General features: G+C 33.5%; 2 protein-coding genes and 1 pseudogene across 3 annotated transcripts in view; all 3 read left to right on the top strand.

Annotated features, from left to right (window-relative positions):
• LOC128222995 (interferon-induced protein 44-like) overlaps positions 1-3,093 on the top strand; it is a 28,711-nt pseudogene extending 25,618 nt beyond the window's left edge.
• Positions 3,094-4,758: 1,665 nt separating this feature from the next.
• Positions 4,759-16,345, top strand: part of LOC128222998 (interferon-induced protein 44-like) — a 40,607-nt gene continuing 29,020 nt past the window's right edge. The window contains exon 1 of the mRNA XM_052932228.1: positions 4,759-4,988. The gene's annotated coding sequence lies outside the window, so the exon portion shown is untranslated. The remainder of the gene's footprint in view (positions 4,989-16,345) is intronic.
• LOC128223002 (interferon-induced protein 44-like) lies at positions 7,596-15,497 on the top strand. 2 transcript variants are annotated; one of them, XM_052932232.1, is made up of 7 exons: positions 7,596-8,513; positions 10,889-12,134; positions 12,412-12,473; positions 12,655-12,852; positions 13,040-13,183; positions 13,611-13,791; positions 14,541-15,497. In XM_052932232.1, exons 2-7 carry the CDS (start codon positions 12,059-12,061, stop codon positions 14,903-14,905), a joined length of 1,026 nt encoding a protein of 341 aa, XP_052788192.1. In that variant the 5' UTR covers positions 7,596-8,513; positions 10,889-12,058; the 3' UTR covers positions 14,906-15,497. The 2 variants fall into 2 exon arrangements, with proteins under 2 accessions (XP_052788192.1, XP_052788193.1); XM_052932233.1 differs by lacking the exon at positions 7,596-8,513 and having other exon boundaries at positions 8,531-12,134.

Genomic DNA, 16,345 nt, shown 5'->3' with positions numbered 1-16,345 from the left:
ATTTACTACTTATATGGGACCACACAAAGGTTCAGGGTCAATGTCACTGTTACTAAAAGTAGGAAACCCTTGATGAAACTGAATCTCACCACGAAAGCTGAAGTTCTTTTGTCAAATATTAAAAGCCTGGTTTCGTCGAACTGCGGCGTTCCTTGTTCACCTTTTTATTTTTATTTTTTTGCATTCGACAGTCACATGATGCGTTTATGAATTCATTTCTAAACAAAGCGGCGTACAGTCGAGTGCGCTGTCCTACGACAGCTCATATTGTTTCTAGTAAGCCGAGTAGAGAGTATTTTCTCTCGCTAGGAAAATTAAGTATGACCTTTATTTTCAGTTCAACCCTGAGATCCCCATTGACATATCAGACCCAGAGTTCCAACTGAAGCCAGCCCTGTCCCAGAAAGTACACTGTGTTGCCTTTACGTTTGATGCCGCCTCTCTTGGCGACATTCCAAGCAACATTTTGGCGAAAATCAGCGACTTTATGAAAATTTGCACCAGAAAACGTAAGCATTCACGTCTTTGTTTCAAATTGTAATAGTAACGATGCATACTATTGATGTATATTTCATTGTGGTGCTTAATGCAATATGCATTCATCAGCAAAAATCAATACAGTCGGCATCAGGAAATATAGTATTATATAAGAAATTGCTTCAGTTCAGTTTTACTATGAAAAAATTTTTTGGAATAAACTTTTAAAACTTTTAAACACATCTAACACACATTTTTGATTTACGGATATTGCATGCTTTATACCATATAATACATTCTCTATTCCGCTTGAAATGTGCTTATAAAATTAGAAATCGTTCAGTTTAGTAATGACTTTATAAATGGGGATTTTCCACTTCATAAATGGGAAGCGTGCACTTTGCCCAACTCTACTAGACTGTGAGTAACCAATTAGTCCATTCTCCATCCATCTTACAGTGTAATTGTACAGTATGATTTTCTAAGGGCATATATCAACACCTATCATTTCCCTTACTCAGCTGTTTAGTGGATGGAACGTTACAACAGGCTGCAATGTCCGTTACTTACCTAGTAGTAAATGTATTTTTATATGAAACGGCGATATGTCATTTGTCTTATTTCAATCTGGTAATGAATTAAACAAATATCCCATTACATAGTAGTTTGATTTAAAACAATTAAATAACATGAACTATCCGTTACCTGAGTAACGTTACATCAACATGTGTTTTTTTCTATCGAAATTAGCTTAAAAAGGGTGAAGAAGCTACTGTGCAATTTATGTATAAATGTTATATCTTTATTTAAAAAATGTACACAATTTAAGCAGAATAGAGAATACATTTTTACAGTATATAACATGCAATATCCGTAAATTAAGATACGTTCCCTTAAGAATGTGTCATTGTTTCAAATGTGCTTATATTAATGAGGAGAAACAGTTCGTGGTACGTTATTTACAATTAAGTGGTATATTATGCATTTTACTTTTCTTTGTTTAAATTAAATTTGAAAATATCCAATTCCTTCTGATGTCATCATTTTATTTTTTTTGATTTTCTGTTTTAGTACCGTAAATTAAACCCTAAATGAGCTTTCTACATTCGTAACATATATCTAAACATAAACATGTCAGAGATGTATTACTTTAATTCTTATCAAGAAAACATGTCAAAGAATCCTTTATGTAAATGAAGAGTATCTGTAAATCATAGTAAATGTACAGATATATATAACCTGTGCGACCGAATTGGTTTTCAGAATGGCTTAGTGTCTATCATAGAAGTCTAACAATACTTCATGATTAATTAAATGCTTATCTATTTCCTTTAAAATATCTTAACCATTAATTTAAAGGATCAAAGAAAAATAAGTGAATATGATTCATTTTAACGTGTTTAAAAATTGAAAAAAAATATTATTAACTTGTTTACTCTGATGGAAGGTTCGGGTGTGCGTAAATTAAAGCTTCAAATTAGCATCACACTCCGACAAATGTATCTCTAGCAATATTAAATCATAATGTCAACATAAAATACTATATTCAATACTACATATTAAAGTAAAAAAGAGCTAAGGCATCTTTATTTAACCACTACTTTAGTTAGTTCAAATATGAGGCTATGAACATTCCATGCTTAAACATTGAAACAATAACTGTTATACCATTACATACAACACAGCCCGGTACATAGTAGTATTTAATGCGGGTTTTGTTAATTTTGCCAAAAGATTTCAGAGATGGTAAATGCCACCAAACAAGATAATAAAATCAAATTTTTAACATTGTTTTTACCAAAATTCAAATGCAAGAAATTACTTTTTTTATTTGAAACCAAGGGCTACGGTATAATACATGTTATATGTCCTTAAAGCTCCAAAAGACAAGTGTGAAAAAATGGCAAAACGTTAAGCTGACGAAATACTTTTAGAAAATAAAGGTGCATCAAATTCCCCCTTGCTTGGGAGTTTAGGGACGGTTTCGCTCTCTGGCACATAGCCTACACAAATTTAATAAAATAATGGAAGTTTTTTTTTATTTCTTTGCAGAAATACCACAAGCTATTCTTCTCACGAAGATTGACACAGTCGATGAAGCCGTGAGAGAAAGTGTGCAACAAACATTCTATAGCTCGAAAGTTTACGAAATCGTACAGAAAGCGTCCAAACTACTCGGACTTCCGGAGAACCACGTGCTTCCGGTGAAAAACTACAACCGCGAAATGATGCTCGACGATGACGTCAACATTCTAGCACTTCTCGCCCTTCGACAAATGGCGTACTTTGCTGAAGATCACCTGGAAAACGTCCAGATGACACAGAGAAAATTGGTCAGACGCTTGCCGACGGCGAACTCTGTTACAGGCCAATGTGATTTGGAATCAGCGTCAGAGACCATTTAAAGTTGAACAGTATACGATTTTAATATTAAGAAGATATATTATATAAAGATGTAGGCAGTTATTTAACATCGATGTTTATGTCATAAATAAAGTGTTTAACTAGACGGTAACGTGCCAGATATTTCTCATAAACACAAGGCTGATTATCATTCAACCATCCAATTGATCAAACTTTGGATTATATTTTGTACATAAATGATACCACATGGTTGTATAACCCATTGGATTATTTTTACCACCTCTGACAAACAACTTCCGACAATTGACTAGGCGCAGAAAGCTCCCATTCGCGTCATATTAATTCCATCTTTATGAATATATTAGAAACATTTTGCTCGCTGCCATCATACATATATTCTCTTGATATTTGTAGTTTAGTAAAGATAAGAACACAGGGACAGCCTAGTAGCCTTAAGGTTAACCATGGTCCAGTTTAAAGTCACAAAGGTCATGCCAGTCAAACACTGATCGAGATAAAACTCAACGACACAAGACATCAAAAACATTACGCAAATATCAATACACAATTTATTTAGAAGTGGTCAGTTTTAAGTAGTAGCCGACGATGATTTTCCAATTTCCACAATAGCTGCATTTCTCACTGCTTTTCCGGTTTCTTATATTCTTCAAGAAAACTGGCTGTAAATCGTAAAAACAGCGTATGGGGAGATTTAAACGTCAGTCTTAATAGTAATCAAAGGTCATCAGAGCAAAAACACCCGTAATTTTAATGGTAGTTCCTACGTTGGACAAGGTTGAAGCCCTAACAAGAACGTTTATAGGGACACACACATTTTCAAAAAAGCAGCTTATTATTAGAATATCATTTTCTATAAATCATGTGTGAAGTTGGTGCTTGTCAGAATGAACAAATGACAAATTAGGACAAGGTAAAATGATAGCTGTATTGTTTGTTGGTAGCATAGACCTTCGCGTTTTGATTTATTAATGACAATAGAAGTTTGAACTATTTCGTCGGTGTAGACAAATGATGTGTTCGAGTTATACTAAATAACTAATTAATTTGTCTTTACTTTATTCCTGGTTACCCCAAGGTCCCTTTATGACGAAAATATTCAAGTCATTTTTTTCAAGCGGCATTTTTACTAACAGTTTTTGAGATATGTTATTAAAAATTAATGTAAAAGCTTTGAAATCGAACTACGTTAGGTACTTACAGTAACAGTTAATGTCAGGACATTAATTTATAAACTGATATTGTCTATCATGGTAATAAATAAACATTTTCTTTCGTAGACGATTATGAAAATGTATATTTTCTGTTGTATATGAATGTTCCAATGAGGTTTTGAACATGTAAGTATATTTTACAACGCAAGAGCTACCACTAAAAATATTCATGTTGGACAGAGGACTAAAATGTGCTGTTAAGTTTGACATTTAAATAATTTCTGACCCGGTTTTTTACGATTTTCAACTTTTATCTAAAAAAAGAAGACAAGCAGTGCGAATAATCAATTAACGCGCAAGATATAGACCCTTCTCTATTCCAAAATGCTTGAGATTTGTTTTTAATTTCCATCCTATTATCAAGTATTCTCAAATTCAAAGGGGTGTGGGGTGATGGTCTATAGGTACAGGTGTCCGCCTCACACCCAAAAGGTTGCGTTGATAAAATGGAAACCAGTACTGATTTCTACCCATTGAACTGACTCGTGCGTGATTTGATATGATATCAGTTCTCGCCAAATGAACTAAAATAAATTTGTCAGTATTAAATTGAAAAGACGCTTTGGCGTATGATCCTCGCGCGGACCGCCTAATCATAGGCACCATCAGGTACTTGTACTTTCAAATGTGTCATACAAGTGACTGTGTATCAGGGCTTTGTTATGAAAAAATAAATAAATATTAAAAATTTGTTTACATACGTCGACCCGGTCTCTGGTCATACACATGGTACGTGTGAGTGAAAACATACTCGCGGGCCCAAGTACTTGAGCTGTATAAAACAACTAGCATGCTAACCAATATTTAGATCGGTATAACCTAACCAAGCTATTTATAGCAATTTTAGAAAATCCCGGCGCACATTACTTTCGATATTGCAACCTGGAAGGATTCATTAAATCGACATTTTATTTGGTAAGTTGTAAATATATGACTCTTATTTACAAAATTTATTTCTATGTATTTGTTTATTGTGTATATATGACATAGGACGTAAATGTGTTAATATGAACTCATGCTTTAAGCTATTTACTGAAACACAGGACAAGTTTTAAACTAGTTCTAAGTTAGTCATTCTAAATTGCCGTCCAGGCTTTTTTTTAATGATAGTTAGCCTGGACGTCATTCATAACAAAATTCGTAAACATGTTCAAAATGCCGATCAGAATTTGGTCGCACATTTATTAAGAATTTTCCAGTTTAGTCTATTTAAACAAAAAAAGAACACTGTACCTGTTAAAAGTAATCCTTTTTACATCATTTGCACTATATATTATAAAATAATCACGTTCCGAATTGTTAAAACAACATACATTTTCAAACACCATCAAAATTCACCAAACACCATTGTTTTTGTTAACGAATGTAGCCGAGAATATCCAAATGCATTTTCTTTTCTCTGCTTAAGGTTACACATGACTATTAGTTACTTTAGTACGAGCTGTAGTGTCATTGGCAGTAGTTTTGTTAAGGCAACTTATTGTAAACCTGTAAATTATTCAAAATAAATTAAGAATGAAGTGTTTACAAACATTTATTACTTTTGTTAGTATATTGGAATAGACATTTAGTTTTTGTAAAATGAATCAAATAGCAATATCATTCAGGCTGTGGAATGTTATCATGCAAAGTATGGGAAGAATTTTCATTTGCATGCATGGCATTTTTTTCAGTTCGTATCATTATTTTCTATTCTTGTAATTTACCCCTCATTTGCGCTCAATTGGATGTCTTTGGACTTTTGTATTCTTAATATCCTTTGTTTGGTTTCTTTAAAGCATCCAGATTCTGACACACAACAAAAAAACTTTTTCAAGTACTACTTGTCACAAACTTGTGGTAAGAGCAACCCTAGGTACCAACTGGTGATTGTACGAGCTCTCTCCTCCCTACCTTTTTCCTACCAGTAGGCGAGTAAGTTTTCTGGTGTTCCCCAGTGAACGACCATTTGTATGTATGTTGACAAAAATCTGCCATGACGGTTTGAAATTCTGCAATTATTAATGAGAATACTGGGTAAAATTACCGGTTTGCCTTTATACGCTTTGTTAAATTTTATAGCGTCTCTTTGAACCGCTGGCGCGTTCACGTCACAAACTGGGCATATGGCCTTCTATAAGATGACATTTTAAATGTAAAGTCGGCGAAGATTGCACAAGTGTCCCATAACATCCCGAGGCATATTCTATAAGAGCATGAAGGCCAATTCTCACGCAGAGTCCCGGCTTTGTCATGTTTTAACCCCTTAAACACATAAGTGTTACTTCTGTTTACCAATATAGTTCTTTTAAAAAACACACAACAATTCTAACTCTAGTTGTTTTCCTATAAGCATTAAGCTTGACGATAAAACGCACTCTAGTCGGGAAAAAAAGCTGTTCTGTAATTACGTTTTTCTATTAATTCCTTTAAAAATAGTAATTTCCTGAAGATTCCCTTTATTTGAGTTTTGTATAGGTTTTCTGATGTGAGGAATAAGGTATTTGTTAATATAAATATCATCATGAAACATCTGTTCTAGCGAAATATATATATATATATATATATATATATATATATATATATATATATATATGTACATATATACAATAAAACATTTTGATTCACTTAGTGTAACAATGCTGTTGATATACATGTTTTTTTTAATATTTAGTCTTATTTTAAATACATGTGTATAATTATGCATTGTCCACATTGCCCATAGAATAGTTTGTAAATAAATCTTGAATCCTGTATGTGACGATAAATGTTTTTCAGATTCATTAAGTACAAAAGTGTGGTAACTGATAATGATAGTGTTAGGGGAAGGTAATCCATACTAAAAATACTACTTCAGATTAAAACCTTAAAGTATAGTTGTGTGTAACCTTTTTTTCTTTTTGGCAGTAAGAAAGCTCCTGTCAACTGTGTAACATTATACGGCAATGAATTAATTCCTCCCGCTATTTATAGTTCACCTTGTATGATAAGGCCAGCCAGCCAACACAGGCGGTCAGTTTATCTCTAGCAGTCAGAGCTGTACCATCCTCACCAATATCATATGTATCAATAATAAATAGTTAGAACACATGCAGTCGTTCTTCATAACATAACAAACTGAAATCAGGTATTTAAATTACTTTTTTGAAGAAATAGCTTGTGAATTTGCAAAATGGATATGGTTATTGATAAGAACTAAGGTATTTATTGGCAGTCTTAAGCCACAGAATACAAATGAAGAACATTCCATTTCATAGACAGTTTTAACATGTTTTTGAATTTTGTTATGAATGACGTCCAGGCTAACCATCATTAAAAAAAAAGAAGCCTGGACGGCATTTTAGAATTACTAGTTCTAAGTAAACCTATCACTTAAATAAGGCGTGGATCACACATACTATGGCATCAGGGTTAATATATGTGCTACATGTATACGTTTCCTTTTTTAAATCAGCTTTGTGATAATGTAATGTAAGGGGAAATACTGGTGAATAAAAATGAAAAATAAGTATTTTCATGTAAATATACACGTCCTTTTACTAGGTGGTGATTTCATTGGTATTTCTTTTTTATATTTAGACGGTTTATTATCAACTGCATTTCATTTTATAAATTTGTTGTTATTCGATCTGTTACCTTGTTGATATGACAAATAATCGTCCCTAATTTATTGGTTTCATGCGTTTGTATTTAATCGATAAAACTTAATATTTTCAAAAGCAAACAGTTTGTGTAGGGAAATATATAAATAATTGATCAAGCTTAAGTGAGTCATCATCCATTTAATAGAAACATTTCTGATGCTTTTATAAAAGTCAAGTGTAGTTATTGAACCACTGCTAGAAAAAGTTATATTGTAACTATTCACATTTGTTTAAGAAAGTTTATAAAGTGTACAACTTCAAACATGCAATGCGTATACTGAATGTAGTGCGGTATTTTTAACGTATTGAAAGGTTTAAGCATTCCATTTCGTTACGTGCATATAAACGCTAAGAGCCAAATAAACAATTAGCTACAAATAAATCGTACCACTCGCTTCTTTAATATATTTGCCGGGGAATAAATAATCATATATTTCAAACCATTGAGGCCTATACATTTGTTATTATACACACACAAGCAATACAGTATACAACAGCCATTGAATCTTAATTTCAAAAAGTCATTTTTATTTACACTTATATACACAAAACTCAAAAGCATGTTCTACAAGTTTTGCGATAGATGGCGAATTTTATACGACAAGGATATACTTTATATAAACTACAACCAATATTTTACTTTCCGTATGCGTTTCGCAAAAAAAGAAAACCGTATCAAATGTAAACATACACTAGGATCCAGTGTTAACTTCCGGTTTTTGTTGTTTTTCGTTTCATTTTCTGAAAATTGATTATGAAACTAAAGTAAGATATGTGTAAAATAAAAGGCAGACATAGACATTCTTGGAAATATAAGGTCAGTTGATATGTAGTTTGGGGTCTAAGTATAATATTCTTTGCTAACATGCTGTTTTATATCAAATAAATCATATTTTGAAAATATACATGCATACTTAAATATATTGTTCATTTCTAAATCAGGTCAGATCTAAGGTCTGTATCTTATTCAAGGTCGAATTCCAATTCCTTAATGCAAAAGAATCAGAATCGAACATAATAACCAATAAAGTATTTGTAATATAAGCAAAGTACTAAACAAGTTCAATGTAATTGTTCCTTGTAAGAATATACCAACAGTTACGGGCTAGAAGGACCACACCAACAAGCACGTGTCAATAGCAGTTGATAAGATGCTGCTTCTGTATTGTTTTTATATCTATTCCAGTTGGTATTGAGTTTAAAGGTTGTAGTGAATGATAAACTTTGAAAAGAAACGTACACAAAACCAAAGGATATCTTTCTTTGTTCAGCAATCTTGATATAGAAATCACATAAAATAAGACATGATGGCTTGATGTGTTAAAACTCATGTTTCGATATACATTTGGACGAATGCGCGTATAGCTATTGTTTCATAAATAATAAAGCTGTTGGATAATTCAGGTAAACACTATTCAAACAAATGATTGAAAATACTTACAAAAACTAATAATACAGCACCTGAGCTATGCTTCCGAACAATATCTCTCGTCGTGTGTCATCGTAAACTGAATGGTCAATCTTTGGATTGATTCTTCGGAGGTAACGATTCAATGTAAATTTCGGTGCGCGAAGTTACAAATGTTATTTGTTTTTTGTTATTTCGTTTTTCACAAAGGACTCATTTGGTTTCTTAAGGAAGAAAACGGACGGCCTGTTAGTTTTATTTGAATAAGATATGATACAAGATATAAATGAAGAATACAGTCTATTATGTAAAATATATGTATCGCTATTGATAAACTTTCACCAGCTATGCACTAATTGTACTTACGATTAATTAATGAACTTCTACCATTACGCTGCTAACATATAATTGAAAGTGTATTGAAATAGAATCGAGCCTAATTATGGCAGAAACTCTTACAGTAAAACGAGAAATGGAAAAGAAAACAAATCGTCCTGAAATACATATTTCGATCGTTACATTAACTATTTATATAATATAGTTCGTTTTACAAAGCCAAACTTCTAATTAAGATATATTTATGGTCAAATTCAAATTTGATATTTTCACTGCTTTTATTTCACCGATAAGAATAGATAAAAGAATTAAATTATCATCTAAGACACCAATACGAATACTGCATCACATACACATTTTGTAAAGCTTGTCCTTTTTCGCCACAGGCCGCTCTCTGAACAATTCTGCCTTAAAGGGACTGTACACCAGATTGGCACCAAAACAAGTTTTTTTCTGTTACGAATCTCATGACAATTATTTAATAAAATGTTTCATAATTGTAAAAAAAATACTAAAATGTAAAGTTAAATCGAGTCGGAGACCAGGTTCGAACCGGGGACGCCAAAATTGCAGTCCAGTGTTGTATACACTGTGCTACGAAGGCTTACAATTGTCGGTTGGAATATTTCAGCCATATACCTAATTTGGTAACGTGATAACATCGACTAGCCAATCACGCATAAGGGCTGAATTCTACTAGGTAGACACACCTAGTAATCTTTTTAATGGAAAAAAATACCAAAATAACTGCGAAAAATAAATCAATTGTACACTATGTGGTACTTCAGTAAGTAAGTTTCAATGCATTATTCACATCGATACCAAGATATGTCAGTTTTCGACAATTTTCTTTTTTTTTTTCGCTATTTCATCATATGGAGTACAGCCCCTTTAACATGTAGAGTGCACGGTGTTGACCAAACATGATTTTCCAGCTACTACAGGCCCGACAAGCAACACACTGTATTCCTTGAATACGAGTTCAGAAGTTGTCTTTTAGTCATGTCTATACTATTGACTTATCTATAAGTGGACGTTTATTACAACGTTTTTGTTGTCGACGTTTCTCATTACCATAACAGACGTTTCTTACGGCTACTAGTATTTGATTAATATTAACAATTAGCTTCTAAAGTACACTTTAAAACTGCGGGAAAAGTGCGCCTGATGTGGCGCTCGAACACATTACCGCCGGAACACTCGCACTCTAACCAATTGAGCTTAACAGTTGTCTGGTTCTTACCCACATACGCTACACTCCTACATAACAATATGTATACTTACATCTGCCTCTGCCTGAAGATATTTGTTTGTAATAAAATATCATATAAACTTGGCCTTCTTTAAAAGTGTCGCAAACTCGAAACATTTATCAACAAAAATACTTAAGCATTAAACAAGAACAACTATTTACTTCCGGGTCCATGTACTTTTAATGTCGCTTTCAGAAAATCGTGAGATACTAGAATAAGGGAATAGTAGGGTCAGTGTTGAGGATATTTACTCGATATACATATACAATGTCAGTATACTTGTAGTTTTATTTCTCATAACATGTGTGTTTGTATGTAATAATGTATATTTGCTATCTTATTTCATCAAAGGTGCAATAAAAAGCAGTATAATCAGTAAAACTCACATTACTTACAATTAGTCTGTACCTTTATAGGTACGATAACTTGCTATTGGGCTTCGACAATGAAATAAAAAGTCATATAAATCGATGGAAATACTAAAATCCAATACATGGTTGAATGTTCATGTTGTATTTTATGCATTTAAAACGTAGTTGTTATGCGATTATTTACGAGACTGGCGGTGAGATCTCAATTTTAATACTTTTTTATTTCCTTTTCATAAATTCACGATTTCATCTTCACGATTTTACGATTTCAACCATAGGATTTCACGATTCCATCTTCACGAATTCACAATTTAAACTTCACGATTGCACGAGTTCAAGTTCATGATTTCACTATTTTACCATCACGAATTCAACTCCACGAATTCAGAAATTATAAAATAAAGAAATCGTGTAATCACGAATCTGTGAATTAGTGAATTCGTGAAAAAAAAATGGAGTTGAAATCGTGAAATCGTGAATATGCATGAAGAGGAAATCGTGAATTCGTGAAGTTGAAATCGTGAATTTGTGAAGTCGTAGACGAGAAATTGTGAATTCGTGGCGTTGAAAACGTGAAATGGTGAAGTTGAAATCGTGAACTTGTGAAGAGATAATTATGAAATATTGAATTTAAAATGTCACCACCGATCTTTCGTAATTATGGTTACTGTTTATTGCCAGATATTTATCTATTAAATGTTATAATTTTGAAAAGTATACATCACAGCACATGATAATTGTTCCTAAAACAGGTAAAATTCCAATTCCTTTTCTATTCCCGAGTACATTACCCCCTACTAAAGTCCAAAGCGGGCAAGTTGATATAATCAGACATGGATCAACTGGAGCAGTGGATAGGGTCCGGTCCGAAGACGTTCACGTTGCTCTATAACATCACCCACGATGGCTGTAACGCGACGACGTTCCACCAGAAATGTGACAACCAGGGTACTTTGCACTGAATGGGAACGCTAAGTTTGGACACAGTTACGACATGCAAGGTGTTACGGCTAACGACATTCATAACGGAAACCTCAACGTAACGGAGCTAGAGCTGTACCAAGTAGCAGGTACATATGGTCACGTGCAATTAATGTAGGCGCTCTGTTTTTCTATAATCTGTTAGAACGTTCAAGAACAACCTAATTTCTGAACCAGTGACTTATAACGTTCGTATATGGCTTGGAAAAACTGAGATTTACAAGAAGAGAGGCCATGGTGAATTGATGATGTGTTTTTTTTGCTCAATATAACAGTTGAAGCATAAAAAGCTTTTGTCATTAAACATAATCATTTCGTTATTAGGAGATCGTATTACTTATTTTTTTGTATTATTTCATGTTTAAGATGGGCAAAGAAACCGATCACCTGCACAACCATGGAGAAAACCTCCGGAGTGGAACCAAAAGGTTTGTGTAATAACATGTTCTTTTATTTTGTTTATAGGGCATTTATACAATATACAAAAGGAAACATAGTCATAGTTAAAGTTCTTAATATTATTGTAGATGAAAGTCCCTGCTTGGTGAAATGTTTTTGCGATATTAGTTTCGTTTTTGTCATCCTTTAACATAACATTGTTCCCCTTAGTTTATGTCCGAACTTCAAGGGGATATTCAGGCGTTGAGCCCACCAGAAAATACCAAGATTTCGGATTTCCGGATCCTGCTGCTTGGTCCCGTAGGTTCTGGGAAGTCAAGCTTCTGTAATACTGTGACCTCCTTGTTCCTGGGCAGGATCACACAGAGGTCCATTGTGGGAGACAGCATCCATAGCGTCACAACCTCGGTTTGAACTTGAAACCTCATTTGTTTATACGCAAAAACATTATAAAAATATTTTGCACATGGTGCTTAATAAATAAACATATAATCAATCTAAAGACTTAATGGCGTTGAAGATCTGTAATTGAGAGGATTATAATAGCGTTGCATATGGTAGGGCACGTGTTTTTCAGTTTTTTTGAACACTGTAGTACAAGCCGTTCACTGTGAGGACGAAGAAGGGTGGGTGTCTGCACTTCCGGTTGTGTGACAGCCCGGGCCTGGAAGGTAGTCAGGGACTTGAGGCCGTGGAGACCAACTTTCTGTTAGATGGTCACGTGCCGGAAATGTACGAGGTAAGCCAATTCCAATCTATGCATGTGTTTTGTTAAAAAGGCCCCATAACTGCGTAAAGATAAACAGACTTTAATTGAGGATTTGATTTATAAATGCACTATTCTTCAGTGTTTTTACTCGCGTTACAAATATATTTAACGCCACATAAATACCTTGTGATAAGGTGAATGGAAGTAATAACACAATTTCCCAATCTCGAACGGTATGTACCGTTTAATATGGGAATATTCAAGATATATTTGCAGGTATTATCTTTTCAAACATTTTCATCCGCATAAATCGAAGTTAGCTAGTCTCCAAACGACACTGTATGTTAAAAAACGGAGCAGCGTTTCCGATAATGTAGGAAGTGAATAAACGATATATCGCAAGAAGTTTATTAGCCTTTTTTAAATATGAGTACATTTCCTTGGTAAAATTTTACAGTTCAATCCGTCATCACCATTACAAGTTAGTGATCCTGACTTCATACAAAGTCCAAAGACAGAGGACAAAGTTCATTGCCTCGTCTTTGTCCTGGATGGCACGACATTGGACTCCACATGGGGTATGACTACGGAAATGCTTATCAAACTAAAAACGCCGAGGAAACTTGGAAATCAGAAAGGTATTATGACTTCATGACATTATATATGTTTAAACCAAATTGTACGAAACAATTATGGACCCATAACATGTAAAACATCACGTATGTATTTTATATATGTTTTTGTCTGTTTGTCTTCAGCCCATTGCATGAAACTTATTAACTCTTTGGTTTGGTAAAAGTTAGCCAAAAATATTATTGATTGGTCAAAATTGATCCAATATTCACTATTAAGACATCAAATCATCTAAATGTGCAAACTAGCCAAAATATACCATGTAGACAATGGATCCAATAGTTTTACAATTTGCTGCTGATTACCCATTTTCTCAATTTGTCTGTATACAAAATCAAGCTACATTTGATAAAGTCTCATTCACATTTACATATAAAACAACATGCGATACAATATGCATGTGGTCAGTTGTTATATAAATATAAGAGACAGTAACGTACCATATAGCACTTATCATCGTACAATTTGCTAAAAGCATGAAGGAATTTCTAGCTATCATATGGTTTTGAGTCGTTCAAACGTTACCTATAGGGAAGTATGATTACAGTTGTGTAACTTAAATCTTTCTCATGAAGTCATACGTGCTGTTAGAACCATTTAAATAGGCAACCAACTAGAATTTATATGAAAGAAAACATGTTTTAGATAAGGTCATTCTTATAAAGCTTTAAGTATTTAAGATTAAAATGTTTCATCAGGATAAAATGATCACCTCGTTTCATGTGTGCTATCAGAATGCCTTTTGTTCTAACAGAGATTCCGCAGGTAATACTTCTAACGAAGTTAGACCTGGTGGATGAGAATGTATGCAATGACGTATCTAAGGCGTTCGTCAGCACGAAGATAGAAGAGATGGTAAAGAAAGCGTCCAAGCTACTCGGACTTCCAGAGAATCACGTGCTTCCGGTAAAGAACTACAACCGCGAGATGATGCTCAATGATGACGTCAACATCCTTGCACTTCTCCGACAGATTGCATACTTTGCTGAAGATTACCTAGAAAACGTTCAGTTGACACGGAGCAGAACGGTCTCAGCCAGACGCCGGATGTCGTCAAATTCAAAGTCAGAAAACTTAACTCAATCATGCGACTTAGATTCTGCATCAGAGACAATCTAAACCAATTTAAGAAAGCGGTAACTACGGTTATTTTTTTTTTAGTCTTATGTGCCTTTAATGGGACACTTGAAGAACAGTGTATCACTATTAGTGTCAGATTTGATTTAGTTTAATCCTAAATGATTGTAATCTTGTGTTTAAATTAAGATAGAAAATTAATATACATCACTTAAAATAAATCACACAAACAGAACAATTGGATTGAGCTTCAAACAGTAATATCATTAGTTTCAGCCCTTTTTAGTTAGATAAATGTAATGTACCGGCTTCAATTTCTAATATGTATGTGAGATAAAGACATTCCTTGCATAGCCGGTAGAGGCATACAACTTACTCTTATTCTTTGAATGAAAGCAATTGTCAGATATATCATGTTCTTGAAGACGAATTTCATGTCTTGTTAGATTGTCATTATAAAGTTGTTAAAATAAGCAGTATATCCGTAAATATTTTTGGAATAATGTTCTAAAGTTTTTAGAACGTCTTGCAAGTACCAACAAAAGTGTTTGTAAAAGTAGCGATGCATACACATTTATATTTGTATTTATATATATTGTCATAACAATATACATTGCAATTATTTATCTTGTTATTGTTTGTATCGTGTCAGCAAGGTCCCGTAAAATAAATTAACATTTGAGAAAGTGTTAATTTATGATATGTTAAAAGTATTGTTGATCTTTTCCCGAGTTATTGTGACGTCATTTGATAAACTGTTTCCAGTTACAGTCAGGTTGTTCTATTTACAGGAATGGGTGATAAAGGATTACAGTAAGGTTTTCTTAAATGGAAAAAAATATTGTTTAACAACTCTTGAATTAAAAACTGAACTATAGGTGTAAATATAAGTAATGAATTGTGGGATTTACGTCATTATCGGAAACATGAACGTAAATGGGCTGGTCAAAGTACGCGTGGAGTCCCTTGGACTGCACACACTTTAACCAGCCCAATTGCGTTCATACCCCGATAATGACATCGATCCCGCAATTTATTACTGAATTACATCCAATAAGACTGTGTTTATAAAACAACACATTGAGAAACAACTTGCTTTAATAGCAACACAACAAAACAACTCTTATTACACGTACCTATTTTTAATTCAATAAATTTATTTTTTAAATCAAAGCAATTACAGTTCCCAATATTCTTAGTTAACTATTATAATCAATATGCATGTCACAAGCAAACACGTAAAAGAAAGTGGCAATAATTCGAACAAGCATCCTTATATCGAAGTGATAAAATCGTGGAGTATGAACATCTTTACTGGTGGGAAATATTATAGGAGTCCAATTCAGGTGTAAGATAATGACTCAATGGCAACGAGTAGTAAAATTGGTACTCGAGTACTCGGAAAATCTTCCGATCGAGTATCGGGTACTCGATTACTCGGATAACTTGAATTGGTTTTCGAGAAAGACAAGTTCGTGTATA

Source organism: Mya arenaria, chromosome 17 (assembly GCF_026914265.1).
Source record: "Mya arenaria isolate MELC-2E11 chromosome 17, ASM2691426v1".
Taxonomy (NCBI): Eukaryota; Metazoa; Mollusca; class Bivalvia; order Myida; family Myidae; genus Mya; species Mya arenaria.
This window is presented reverse-complemented; position numbering and strand designations above follow the sequence as displayed.

Coding starts and splice junctions, on each gene's coding strand:
- LOC128223002 (XM_052932232.1), top strand. CDS start 12,059: ATGCAAGGTGTTACGGCTAACGACATTCATAACGGAAACCTCAACGTA. Junction 12,474..12,654: donor CTCCGGAGTGGAACCAAAAG/GTTTGTGTAATA, acceptor TGTTCCCCTTAG/TTTATGTCCGAACTTCAAGG. Junction 13,792..14,540: donor GAAACTTGGAAATCAGAAAG/GTATTATGACTT, acceptor TTGTTCTAACAG/AGATTCCGCAGGTAATACTT.